Genomic DNA, 14,200 nt, shown 5'->3' on the forward strand with positions numbered 1-14,200 from the left:
AAAGGAGAGAAGAAACCATATCATTAACACCATGATAAGAGAACAGAAAAATTGTACAGTTTGCATATTGCGTGCTAATATAGTTGGGTAATTCAAGGACTTGACATGGATCCCAGAATTCATGGCTTTAAGCCATTGAGCCGGACAGCCGGTACAGCTTCATCAGTAGACCAGTGAAACTTAGCAACATCTCTCCCATCACAACTACACAAGACAAAACAGAAAGTAATGTTAGCCCGGCTAACACCCCAGTTGACCCCTACATGGAGACAACAAGGACATATAGAGACAGATATTGACTAACAACGACAAATATGTTTCCATATACAATACTGCAAATGGTAGTATACATTTGTGAAAAGATATGCTTTGAGGACCATAATGACCAAAAACTCTTCTTATCCGAAGCCCAGGATATTGTATTTCAGGAGCAGAGAGGGAAGCAGTTTGGATATGTTTCTGTTTGACTACATACTCTTCTGACTCCATGTCCATAAACAGGGAGACTGTTAGTGTTACACATACAGTGCCATGGATGGCTCCTAACTCCCAGGGTCAGAGCTGTATCTGTGTGCAGTTGTCCAGGGGCTCTCCAGGTCCAGAGCTGTGTGTTTCCCAGGCAGGGAGAGCCGCCGCCGCCGGCCATATGAGGGCTCTGACTGGGCCAATCCTGGCCCTGACCCCGGCACTGACTCTGAGAAGTTCCCATGTTTGACCAGGCTTAAGGGCACAGTATCTGGATGGCTGGACAAGCCCAGGGGTTGATGCTCTGGCTGGATGCTAATGCGAAGAGGCTGAGTCTGGGGGAGTGTCTCCAGGACTGGGGTTGGCTCCATGCTGTGCAGAGACTCACAGGACTTGGAAGGGCTGTCGTCAAAGTCTGTGTCGACCAAGAACTGAGGTAAAGAACAAGAGTGAGAGGTGAGAAGAATCATAAGATGATCTACAGTACACAACTACAGAATACCCTCTCAGAATGAACATGGAAACATAAAAGTGGGATAAATGGTTGATATATAGTAGGCTAGATAAGACAGACTGATCAGTTGTTTGCTATGGATCCAGACTAGTGATGATAGTCCCAACCAGCTGATGACCTACATCCACAGTGGGTTAGACCAGACCACCTGGTGGGCTTAGCGGATTTCCACCCAACATCCTATTGTTAATGGTGTCTTTAACCCAATGTTTTTGCACAAAAACAAATGCTCTCAAACCAATGTGCTGCTATCACACTGATGACACAACCGCAACTGCACTTCGTGACCTTAATACCGACAAAGAATGTCAGTATGTCAGTAAATCAACTGCACTAAATTGATAACCAGGTTCAATCTAAAAACAATCACTTGGAAGATGTGTCTTTCATCAGCCAAAATGCTTTGAATGTCCCACATCAGTGTGCTCAGTTGCAAATTGTGGTATACAGTACCTGTGAGAAGGAGGCTAGGATCTCTGAGTCCAGTGGTGAGGCAGGCTGCACCAGCCTTTCTGCAGGCTTGGGGGTGAGGGTGGGGGTGACAGACGGTTCAGGGTAGGAGGACACTGTGCTGTAGGCCGGGGGCACCAGCACCATCTGTCTCTGGAGCAGCTGCATGATGGCCCCGATGTCTGTTGACATCCGTGACTCCAATCTGAGGGATCCCAGTAGAGTAGTCAGAATCTACAACCACAGCTACAACCACATTTAAACCTCAAGCCTTCCATCCTTACAGTACCCAATGTCACTATAGTAAAAGGTTATTGTAAAAAGTATTTGTGTCATCTTATTATCGCTCAGTTAAAGGGAGACAGTCTCCCAACAGCAAAGGTTTGGGATGTCATCGTCTGCATCCCAAATGGCACCCTATACCCTGGGCCCTGGTCAAAAGTAGTGCACTAAATATGGAATTAGCAGACCTGTAGAGCTGTCTCTGCAGCAGGTCCAGCCTGTTCTCTAGCTCGCTCCGCTGCCGTCGGTTGTTGCTGCTCAGGGCAACGTTGCGAGTGGGAGGATGAAGGGGAGGGGAGGGCAGGCTGTGGCAGGGTACCTCCTGATAGTGCTGCTGCTCGCGGCTCTCCCCCCAGAAACTGAAGATGTTGGAGACACCTGAGATAGCCCCTGATAGAGAGTGGAAGTTAGACTGACAGCTAGTCCAGCTCATACAATATCTACATCAGATGCATACAGTATACTGTACTGACATGAATAGCAGCATGTGTGGCTATTATATTGGTGCATCAATGGGATCTAACACAAAGGCAAAAGTGTTGTATAAAAGTGGTGCTCATGAATGGATTGTCTACCTGAGAGAGCGTTGCAGGTGTTGCCAGTTTTCTGGTTCATCTCATCTTCTGAAGCACTGCTGATGTTGAGGATGGTGGTTTCACTATAGGGCGTCCGCATTAATGAAGTTGGATGTACAGGGCTGGTTAACACTGACTCCTCATCTCCGCTGGAGTGGGAAGAAGAATAAACTGAGTTCCTCAGCCCATCAAACTCTGTGTTCTGCCCATCTCCCTCGTCTCTGGAGCTCTGGCCTCTGGCACTGCGGACAGGTCTCTGGGATAGATTGGTCTCCCCTGCATCTGTGAGGCAAGGCAGAGAACGCAGAAAGTTTGTCCCAAATGGTATCCTATTCCCCATTTAGTGCACTACTTCTGACTAGGGCCTATAGGGTAGTGCACAGGGAATAGCGTGCACCTTGGGATGCACATAAACACTGAGTATACCAAACACTAGGAACACATTCCTAATATTGAGTTTCACCCCCTTTTGCCCTCAGAACAGCCTCAATTCGTCGGGGCATGGACTCTACAAGGTGTCGAAAGCGTTCCACATGGATGCTGGCCCATGTTGACTCCATTCTTGATACACACAAGAAACTGTTGAGGGTGAAAAACCCAGCAGCATTGCAATTCTTGACACAAACCGGTGCACCTGGCATCTACTACCATACCCTGTTCAAGGGCACTTAAATATTTTGTCTTGCCCATTCACCCTCTGAATGACACACATACACAATCTATGTCTAAATTGTCTCAAGGCTTAAAAATCCTTCTTTAACCTGTCTCCTCCCCTTCATCTATATTGATTGAAGTGGATTTAACAAGTGACATAAATAAGGGATCATAGATTTCACCTGGATTCACCTGGTCAGTCTATGTCATGGAAAGAGCAGGTGTTCTTATTGTTTGTATACTTAGTGTGGATAGAACAGACTTAGAACAGTCTAAATTGAAGCAAGTGTGATTAATGCAAATTGAATGGGTTTACTCAAATCAAACTGAATTACACATAACAATCTAATCTAGCTGCGTGCTAGTCAGAGTACTTGACTAACAGAGTACCACACCTCTGTCCAAGCTGAGAGACAGGTTTTGTCTGGGAATGCGATGGTTGACTCCACCATGGTCAGAGTCCTTACTGCTCATTGAGCCAGCAACCGTGGCAGTCTGAAAAACAGTGAGAAGAAATAGAGTGATTTTTTTTGTCAAAACATTTGAATTCCAACAATCAAATGTAAAGATAAGAGACAGCATATTCCTCTGAATCTCACTTTCTGGCAAGGAATTAGTGACAAAATTCTTTAACAAAAAGCCCACTCACATCCCGGAGGTTGAAGGTGATCTCCAGGTTCCCCCAGAAGTAGTCAGAGAACTCGGGATACATGTCCAGCACCTCCAGCATGTCCTCTCTGTGGATCTTATGGAGGTCACAGTAGGTCAGAGCCCTCACGTCGGCATTGGACTTCCCTGGACGGGCATACATGTTAATGGGCTCTCCGAAGATGTCATTCTTACCTGCAGGAAAGAAAGGAGAGATTGTTTACTGGATGTATCTACATTAGATTATACCATATCTATTTAAAACATGATCAAAATAGATATATGATATGCTTCAGATATTGTGGATATTCAGAGACAACGTGTTATTAATTCATATGTAATTCACTTTTTCTGTATTCATTTGTAGTGATTTACAAGGTTTCAAATGGATGTGATCGCTCATATTTTTGTGACTAACCCATAGTAACCACTAGATGAGGATGTTACGCTAAACATTGTGGAGGGCTATGAGGCATATCAAGGAGTGGAGGAGATGAGAGAGACTGGGTTGAAAGCCTCTGCAACAATATACAGGTTAAAAGCCAGAAGGTTAAAAGCCACTGCTTTAGGATAGGGCTGATATTACCAAGTCAAGTCAATTCAAATCAAGTCCATTTTTATTGTGCCATATGGAAATGCAGTATAGATGATATCCTACCCAGGATGGCCACCACCACATCCCCTCTCAGGATCTCTATGGATCCACGGGAGATGAAGTAAAGAGCTGAGATGATGTCACCGGCGTGAACCAGGGTGTCGCCTGGCGGGGCATGGGTGGTCTTAAACCTCATGGCCAGGGCCCGCAGGCAGCCCTTAGTGGAGCCCTTGAAGGCCTTACAGTTCTGCAGCAGGGTGCGGTTGAGGTGCAGGCAGATATCAGCCTGCAAGCACTCTGGGAAGCCCTTCAGCACCTGGACAACATAGAGGAGTGGACAGACATCAGTTGGTTTGTCTTTTGTGTCGACCACTGCGTGTTGCCTTTTTACAAGTACTACTTTGTGTCCATTTCGCCACACTTAAATGACCAGAACAAGTAGTGTGCATGCGTGCGTGCGTGCGTGCGTGCGTGCGTGCGTGCGTGCGTGCGTGCGTGCGACTCACAGCATTCATATCAATGCCATTAGTGTAGGACCAGGCATGTTGGAAGTACTCTTCCAGCCGCTGCCTCAGTGGGTTGGGGATCTGGTGGAACCGGATGAATTCTCGAACCCGCAGCATCTGGGTGTGGTAGCGAGCTGTGCCGGAGTAGAGCCGCTGGATGATGGCTGACACATTACCAAATATGCTAGCATACATCAGAGCTGTTGATAGACAGAGAGAACAGAGATAGAGGTCTTGGCATATTTCCAAAAAAGAAACATAACATTACAATCCTAGGAAAACATGATGATTTTGTGCATGTATGGGGCTGTAGTGGAGCAGGTTGAGAGCTTCAAGTTCCTTGGTGTCCACATCACCAACAACTAACATGGTCCAAGCACATCAAGACAGTCATGAAGAGGGCACACAAAACCTATTCCCCCTCAGGCGACTGAAAAGATTTGGCATGGGTCCTCAGATCCTCAAAATGTTCTACAGCTGCACCATCGAGAGCATCCTGACTGGTTGCATCACTGCCTAGTATGGCAACTGCTCGGCCTCCGACCGCAAAGACCTATAGAGGGTAGTGCGTACGGCCCAGTACATCACTGGGGCAAAGCTTCCTGCCATCCAGGACCTCTATACCAGGCGGTGTCAGAGGAAGGCCCTAAAAATTGTCAAAGACTCCAGCCACCCTAGTCATAGACTGTTCTCTTTGCTACCGCATGACAAGCGGTACCGGAGCACCAAGTCTATGTCCAGGAGGCTTCTAAACAGCTTCTACCGCCAACCATAAGACTCCTGAACATCTAATCAAATGGCTACCCAGACTATTTGCATTGCCCCCGACCCCCTCATTTCACACTGCTGCTACTCTCTGTTATTATCTATGCATAGTCACTTTAATAACTCTACCTACATGTACATACTGTATTACCTCAATTACCTCAACTAACTGGTGCCCCCGCACATTGACTCTATACCGGTACTCCCTGTATATAGCTTCGCTATTGTTATTTTACTACTGCTCTTGAATTATTTGCTACTTTATTTCTTCTTCTTTTTTTTAAAGGTTTTAATTTAAATTGTATTTTTTGACTGCATTGTTGGTTATGGCTTGTAAGTAAGCATTTCACTGTAAGGTCTACTACACCTGATGTATTCGGCGCATGTGACAAATAGCATTTGATTTGATTTGATCAAAATGTACAGCTTTTTATATTATTAGATACGATACAGTAAAATGAACATCCCTGGGGGAGAATTGCCTTGGGCAGTGGGCACGAGATGTGGCTATCCAATAGGTTGAACACATCCCACAAACATAATCCATAATTACACATTGTCCATTCATGTGTTGTCAAATTTCAAATCATGGGTTAATAGAGGCATAGCGTGTATATTAAGCAAGACTTATTTGTGTTTTGAGGATTAATAATTGTGACTTACAGCCGATGAGCATGACGCAGATGGAGAAGATCTTCTCAGAGTTGGTGTTGGGTGAGACGTTTCCAAAGCCCACGCTGGTCAGGCTACTGAAGGTAAAGTAGAGCGCTGTCACATACTTGTCCCTTATGGAGGGACCTGACCCTGGTATAGTCTGATTGTAGGGTTTTCCGAGCTGGTCACCCAGAGAGTCCAGCCAGCCAATCCGGGCTGCTCCTGCACGCTCCACATTACCAATGGCGTACCAGATACAGGCCAGCCAATGAGCTATGAGGGCAAAGGTACACATGAGGAGGAATAGGACGGCCGCTCCGTATTCAGAGTATCGGTCCAGCTTCCGAGCTACGCGCACCAATCGCAGCAGCCGAGCAGTCTTCAACAGACCAATCAGGGTTGTTGTCTAAAACGGTATAAGTCAGAAAGAGGTCAAACAAAGGTCATTCACACATGCAGAACACCTAGCCATAAAACCAAACTTGTTTTATTATTATCACTGTGTCAGCTTACTTAAGAAAGAATAAATAAATATTTGCACCGATTCTTATAACAGACGCTCACAGCAGCATTTGGATAGGTACAATAAGACCATTCCACCCTGATCTCCTCACCTCTTCTCCTGAGCGGTATATGAGCAGGTCAAAGGGGATAGCCGCCACCATGTCTATAAGGAACCAGCCTTTGAAGTAGTGCACAGCGATCCGCTGTGACTGGCTGACCACCTCGTCATTGTTGTTGACGTACGTCGTCCTGAAGTTGATGATGATATCAACAATGAACATGATGTCCACGATGAGGTCCACCACGTTGAGCGGAGAGCAGGAGTAACCACAGGTCTGCATGGCCGCCCCCTCCTGGTCACTAAGGAGAAAGGCCGCAGAGTAGGGGGTAAAGATGGCAGTGTAGATGACCAGGAGCAGGATGACCCAGTCCCACACCGCCTTGAAGGGGCTGTAGTGCAGGATGGTCCATTTATGGATGCGAGGGGTCTGGAGCTTGTACTCTGGTAGGACATCTGCACCTAGTGAGAGGACCTTGGGAAGGAGAGAAAGGAAATGTGACTGACTTTGCTGATGAGACTGAAATCAAAAGATGGAAGGGTGTTGAATTTGATGACCACGAGGGAAACCTGTCCTCTAAAAACGATGTGGTCCAACAGATTGCAAATATGCTCTTTAATGTAGGCCAGTGTCATCATTTACATTTTGGAGGATTTTACCTTTTTTTCTAATTAAAAGCCACTTAAAATTCAAGTTGTACCAATGAATAGGATGGGAGCACACAAACAGTGGATTATTGAGCGTAGCCATTAGGCTTCAACACGACTACTTGATTTATTATAGTGCTAAAAAAAAGCAAGGAGCAAATGAAACAGTATTGCACTTTTCATGTAGCCAACTTTTGGCCAGCTAATAGCCTAACCACCAATCAAGCAACATTACGGGCTAAATGTTAAAATGTTGCTGTGACAATATAGGTAAAATGAAGATCCTACAACAGGATTTGAATGTTTAGAGACCATAATGTTGCTTGATCAGTGCTTAGGCTTTTAGCTGGCCAAAAGCAGGCTACATGAAAAGTGAAATACTGTTAATATAACCGTGTGTTAGAGTGGGCATTCAGTGAATTTATGTCAATCACGAAGCTCATCTGCTATTCCTGTGGTGCAGAAAAATTCTCAGCAACCAAAGAGTGATCAAATTAAGATCCTATATCTGTACATATTGAAATCAAGATGACAGTGTCAGCCCTGAGCTGGCCCTAGTCAGTGATTGCGGTCCAAACACTTAAAAGACTATCCACTCAGCCCTCAAATTAAGTGGACACTTCTGATGACGTATCATGACGTCTGACGAGTATACACCTGCAGGGCAAGGGGCGAGGGAGGGAGGAAGGAATTATTTTTAAATGGACCACCCTTGGCCAGAAATTACTCCAGCCACCCAAGTCATAGACTGTTCTCTCTACTACCGCACGGCAAGCGGTACCGATGTACCAAGTCTGGAAAAGCATCTGCCCCCAAGCTATAAGACTGCTAAATAGTTAGTTAAATAGTTAACCAATAGCTACCTGGAATATCTGCATTGACCCTCTTTGCACTAATCTCTTTTGATTTATCACGTACTGTATGCTGCTGTTACTGTTTATTATCTATCCCGTTGCCTAGTGACTTTATCCCTACCTACAGTATATGTCGTTATCTACCTCAATTACCGTGCACATCGACTCAGTACTGGTACCCACCCGGTGTATATTGCCAAGTTAAGGTTACTCATTGTGTATTTATTCCTTGTGCTGTTATAATAATTATTATTATTTTTGTTTACTATTTCAACAACAAAATCTCTGCATTGTTGGGAAGGGCTCGTAAGTAAGCATTTCATTGTTAGTCTACACCTGTTGTTTACGAAGCATGTGACAAATAACATTTGATTTGATTTAACAAGAGACTGGAGTCGAGGAGCAGGTGGCTCCAGCCTTCAGGCTTCTGCAAAGAAAATATGACAGATGAAGTTAAAGAACTGTACACACTTATGTGAGGGTATGTTGACAACTTCTTATAAATATCATCCCTTCGTGCACGACACCTGAATGACACCATAACATCCCCATAATGTCCCCATAACATCTTTGCAAACTGTAGTTCCAAAGTGAAGACCAAATACGAATAGAAATAAATTACAAAGATATGAGCCTTCTGTGTACCATGCATCTTCAGCTAAAGCACCTTGAATCACATGACCGGCATTAGCCCTAAGCCCTGTGGTTATTGTTTCTTTGTATGTGTAACCGATGTGAAATGGCTAGCTAGTTAGCGGTGGTGCGCGCTAATAGCGTTTCAATCGGTGACGTCACTTGCTCTGAGACCTTGAAGTAGTTGTTCCCCTTGCTCTGCAAGAGCCGCGGTTTTTGTGGAGCGATGGGTAACGATGCTTCGTGGGTGACTGTTGTTTATGTGTGCAGAGGGTCCCTGGTTCGAGCCCAGGTAGGGGCGAGGAGAGGGACGGAAGCTAAACTGTTACATATGATATCAAAGCCAGGTACAGAACATCTACACAACAAAACAGTGTACATAAGGCAAACTGAAACAGTGTGACAGTCAGAGTACTGAGGACTTCCAATCAAGCCCTAGCCGTTCTAACCAAACTCTCCCCAGCCTCTCAATCACTCACCAAAACCCAATCAAAACTCACTCTTGTCTGGCATTCTCTGGGGAACTGCTGGTCAGGCTCATGCCTCCACTGTAAATAACAGAATTGTAAATAAATAAAGGTGTATTATTCCCCAATTCCAGAAAAGCATAGTATACAGTGCATTCGGAAAGTACTTAGAACCCTTGACCTTTTCCACATTTTGTTACGTTACAGCCTTATTCTAAAATGGATTAAATTGTTTTTCCTCCCTTATTAATCCAAATGCAATACCCGATAATGACAAAGCAAAAACCTGTTTTCAGAATTTTTTGGCAAACGTAATAAAAAATATAAAAACGGAAATATTACATTTACATAAGTATTCAGACCCTTTACTCAGTACTTTGTTGAAGCACCTTTGGCAGCGATTATAGCCTCGAGTCTTCTTGGGTATGATGCTACAAGCTTGGCACACCTGTATTTGGGGAGTTTCTTCGCCAATTTCAAGTCTCATAGCAAAGGGTCTGAATACTTATGTAAAGGTATTTATGCTTGTTTTATTATATACATTTGCAAAAATAAAAACTTTTCGCTGTGTCATTATGTGGTATTGTGTGTAGATTGATGAGGGGAAAAAAATTATTTCATCTATTTTAGAATAAGGCTGTAACGTAACAAAATGTGGAAAAAGAGAAGGGGTCTGAATACTTCCCAAATGCACTGTATGTGGACATCCTTTCAAATTAGTGGATTCGGTTATTTCAGTCAAACCCATTGCTGACAGGTGTATAAAATCGAGCACACAGCCATGAAATCTCCATAGACAAACAAGTCTCTCACCGTTGCCGCCTGCTATAGACCACCCTCTGCCCCCAGCTGTGCTCTGGACACCATATGTGAACTGATTGCCCCCCATCTATCTTCAGAGCTCGTGCTGCTAGGCGACCTAAATTGGAACATGCTTAACACCCCAGCCATCCTACAATCTAAGCTTGATGCCCTCAATCTCACACAAATTATCAATGAACCTACCAGGTACCACCCCAATTCCGTAAACACGGGTACCCTCATAGATATCATCCTAACCAACTTGCCCTCCAAATACACCTCTGCTGTTTTCAACCAAGATCTCAGCGATCACTGCCTCATTGCCTGCATCCGTAATGGGTCAGCGGTCAAACAACCTCCACTCATCACTGTCAAACGCTCCCTGAAACACTTCAGCGAGCAGGCCTTTCTAATCGACCTGGCCGAGGTATCCTGGAAGGATATTGATCTCATCCCGTCAGTAGAGGATGCCTGGATATTTTTTTTAAATGCCTTCCTCACCATCTTGAATAAGCATGCCCCATTCAAGAAATTTAGAACCAGGAACAGATATAGCCCTTGGTTCTCTCCTGACCTGACTGCCCTTAACCAACAGAAAAACATCCTATGGCGTTCTGCATTAGCATCGAACAGCCCCCGTGATATGCAACTTTTCAGGGAAGCTAGAAACCAATATACACAGGCAGTTAGAAAAGCCAAGGCTAGCTTTTTCAAGCAGAAATTTGCTTCCTGCAACACAAATTCAAAAAAGTTCTGGGACACTGTAAAGTCCATGGAAAATAAGAACACCTCCTCCCAGCTTCCAACTGCACTGAAGATAGGAAACACTGTCACCACCGACAAATCCACTATAATTGAGAATTTCAATAAGCATTTTTCTACGGCTGGCCATGCTTTCCACCTGGCTACCCCTACCCCGGTCAACAGCACTGCCCTCCCCTCTGCTACTCGCCCAAGCCTTCCCCATTTCTCTTTCTCCCAAATACAGTCAGCTGATGTTCTGAAAGAGCTGCAAAATCTGGACCCTTACAAATCAGCCGGGCTAGATAATCTGGACCCTTTCTTTCTAAAACTATCTGCTGAAATTGTTGCCACCCCTATTACTAGCCTTTTCAACCTCTCTTTCGTGTCGTCTGAGATTCCCAAAGATTGGAAAGCAGCTGCGGTTATCCCCCTCTTCAAAGGGGGGGACACTCTTGACCCTAACAGCTACAGACCTATATCTATCCTACCCTGCCTTTCTAAGGTCTTCGAAAGCCAAGTCAACAAACAGATTACCGACCATTTCGAATCCCACCATACCTTCTCTGCTATGCAATCTGGTTTCAGAGCTGGTCATGGGTGCACCTCAGCCACGCTCAAGGTCATAAACGATATCTTAACCGCCATCGATAGGAAACAATACTGTGCAGCCGTATTCATTGACCTGGCCAAGGCTTTTGACTCTGTCAATCACCACATCCTCATCGGCAGACTCGACAGCCTTGGTTTCTCTAATGATTGCCTCGCCTGGTTCACCAACTACTTCTCTGATCGAGTTCAGTGTGTCAAATCGGAGGGTCTGTTGTCCGGGCCTCTGGCAGTCTCTATGGGGGTGCCACAGGGTTCAATTCTTGGACCGACTCTCTTCTCTGTATACATCAATGATGTCGCTCTTGCTGCTGGTGATTCTCTGATCCACCTCTACGCAGACGACACTATTCTGTATACTTCTGGCCCTTCTTTTGACACTGTGTTAACAACCCTCCAGGCGAGCTTCAATGCCATACAACTCTCCTTCCGTGGCCTCCAATTGCTCTTAAATACAAGTAAAACTAAATGCATGCTCTTCAACCGATCGCTGCCTGCACCTGCCCGCCTGTCCAACATCACTACTCTGGACGGCTCTGACTTAGAATATGTGGACAACTACAAATACCTAGGTGTCTGGTTAGACTGTAAACTCTCCTTCCAGACTCACATCAAACATCTCCAATCCAAAGTTAAATCTAGAATTGGCTTCCTATTCCGCAACAAAGCATCCTTCACTCATGCTGCCAAACATACCCTTGTAAAACTGACCATCCTACCAATCCTCGACTTCGGTGATGTCATTTACAAAATAGCCTCCAAAACCCTACTCAATAAATTGGATGCAGTCTATCACAGTGCCATCCGTTTTGTCACCAAAGCCCCATATACTACCCACCACTGCGACCTGTACACTCTCGTTGGCTGGCCCTCGCTTCATACTCGTCGCCAAACCCACTGGCTCCAGGTCATCTACAAGACCCTGCTAGGTAAAGTCCCCCCTTATCTCAGCTCGCTGGTCACCATAGCAGCACCTACCTGTAGCACGCGCTCCAGCAGGTATATCTCTCTGGTCACCCCCAAAACCAATTCTTCCTTTGGCCGCCTCTCCTTCCAGTTCTCTGCTGCCAATGACTGGAACGAACTACAAAAATCTCTGAAACTGGAAACACTTATCTCCCTCACTAGCTTTAAGCACCAGCTGTCAGAGCAGCTCATAGATTACTGCACCTGTACATAGCCCATCTATAATTTAGCCCAAACAACTACCTCTTTACCTACTGTATTTATTTATTTATTTTGCTCCTTTGCACCCCATTATTTCTATCTCTACTTTACACTTTCTTCCACTGCAAACCAACCATTCCAGTGTTTTTTTTACTTGCTATATTGTATTTACTTCGCCACCTTGGCCTTTTTTATATTTTTATTTATTTATATATATATTTTGTTTGCCTTCACCTCCCTTATCTCACCTCACTTGCTCACATTGTATATAGACTTATTTGTCACTGTATTATTGACTGTATGTTTGTTTTACTCCATGTGTAACTATGTGTTGTTGTATGTGTCGAACTGCTTTGCTTTATCTTGGCCAGGTCGCAATTGTAAATGAGAACGTGTTCTCAATTTGCCTACCTGGTTAAATAAAGGTGAAATAAAAAAATTAAAAAAATTGGTAGTAGAATGGCCTTACTAAAGAGCTCTGTGACTTTAAATGTGGCACCATCATAGGATGCCACCTTTCCAACAAGTCAATTTGTCAAATTTCTGCCCTGCTAAAGCTGTGCTGTTATTGTGAAGTGGAAATGTCTAGGAGCAACAAAGGCTCAGCAGCGAAGTGATAGGCCACACAAGCTCACAGAACGGGACCGCCGAGTGTTGAAGGTTACATGCGGAAGACACATTTCAGCATCACTACCGAGTTCCAAAATGCCTCTGGAAGCAACGTCAGCACAATAACTGTTTGTCGAGAACTTCACGAAATGGGTTTATATGGCCGAGCAGCCGCACACAAGCCTAAGGTCAACATGTGCAATGCCAAGCATCAGCTGGAGTGGTGTAAAGCTCGCCGCCATTGGACTCTGGAGCAGTGGAAACGTGTTCTCTGGAGTGATGAATCACTTCACCATCTGGCAGTCTGACGGACGAATCTGGGTTTGGCGGATGCCAGGAGAACACTACATGCCCCAATGCATAGTGCCAACTGTAAAGTTTGGTGGATGAGGAATAATGGTCTCGGTCTGTTTTTCATGGTTTGGGCTAGGCCCCTTAGTTCCAGTGAAGGGTAATCTTAACGCAACAGCATACAATGACATTCTAGACGATTATTTGCTTCCAACTTTGTGGCAACAGTTTGGGGAAGGCTCTTTCCTGTTTCAGCATGAAAATTACCGTGTGCACAAAGCGAGGTCCATACAGAAATGGTTTGTCAAGATCGGTGTGTAAGAACTTGACTGGACCGCACAAAGCCCAGACCTCAACCCCATTGAACACCTTTGGGATGAGTGGAGGCTAATATAGCAGCAAAGGGGGGGACCAACTCTATTCATGCCCATGATTTTGGAATGAGATGTTCGAAGAGCAGGTGTCCACATACTTTTGGTAATGTAGTGTATATATACAGTATACACACACTGAGTATACCAATGAAAAGGAGGCACAGGGAATTAAATGATTACAAATATATTATTTTCATGAAATAAACACACAGAGTGATTTACTGAATTAGGCATACAGTGATGATTTTAAAAATACAATTAAAAAGACTGCATGGGGGCTTTAACATCCACTGTAGCCCTACAGACTGCTTCACACAATGTACATACACATAAAGA

The 14,200-nt window shown here is 44.8% G+C and overlaps 1 protein-coding gene across 1 annotated transcript in view; it reads right to left on the reverse strand.

Annotated features, from left to right (window-relative positions):
* Positions 1-542: 542 nt before the first annotated feature.
* Positions 543-14,200, reverse strand: part of LOC120019828 (potassium voltage-gated channel subfamily H member 6-like) — an 82,360-nt gene continuing 68,702 nt past the window's right edge. The window contains exons 7-17 of the mRNA XM_038963242.1: positions 6,723-7,145; positions 6,118-6,514; positions 4,690-4,889; positions 4,247-4,499; positions 3,590-3,783; positions 3,336-3,435; positions 2,385-2,568; positions 2,287-2,345; positions 1,900-2,101; positions 1,433-1,634; positions 543-896 (exon numbers count right to left, since the gene is read on the reverse strand). Coding sequence (XP_038819170.1) covers positions 543-896; positions 1,433-1,634; positions 1,900-2,101; positions 2,287-2,345; positions 2,385-2,568; positions 3,336-3,435; positions 3,590-3,783; positions 4,247-4,499; positions 4,690-4,889; positions 6,118-6,514; positions 6,723-7,145 — 2,568 coding nt within the window. The remainder of the gene's footprint in view (positions 897-1,432; positions 1,635-1,899; positions 2,102-2,286; positions 2,346-2,384; positions 2,569-3,335; positions 3,436-3,589; positions 3,784-4,246; positions 4,500-4,689; positions 4,890-6,117; positions 6,515-6,722; positions 7,146-14,200) is intronic.

The sequence above is a fragment of the Salvelinus namaycush genome, chromosome 25 (assembly GCF_016432855.1).
Source record: "Salvelinus namaycush isolate Seneca chromosome 25, SaNama_1.0, whole genome shotgun sequence".
Taxonomy (NCBI): domain Eukaryota; kingdom Metazoa; phylum Chordata; class Actinopteri; order Salmoniformes; family Salmonidae; genus Salvelinus; species Salvelinus namaycush.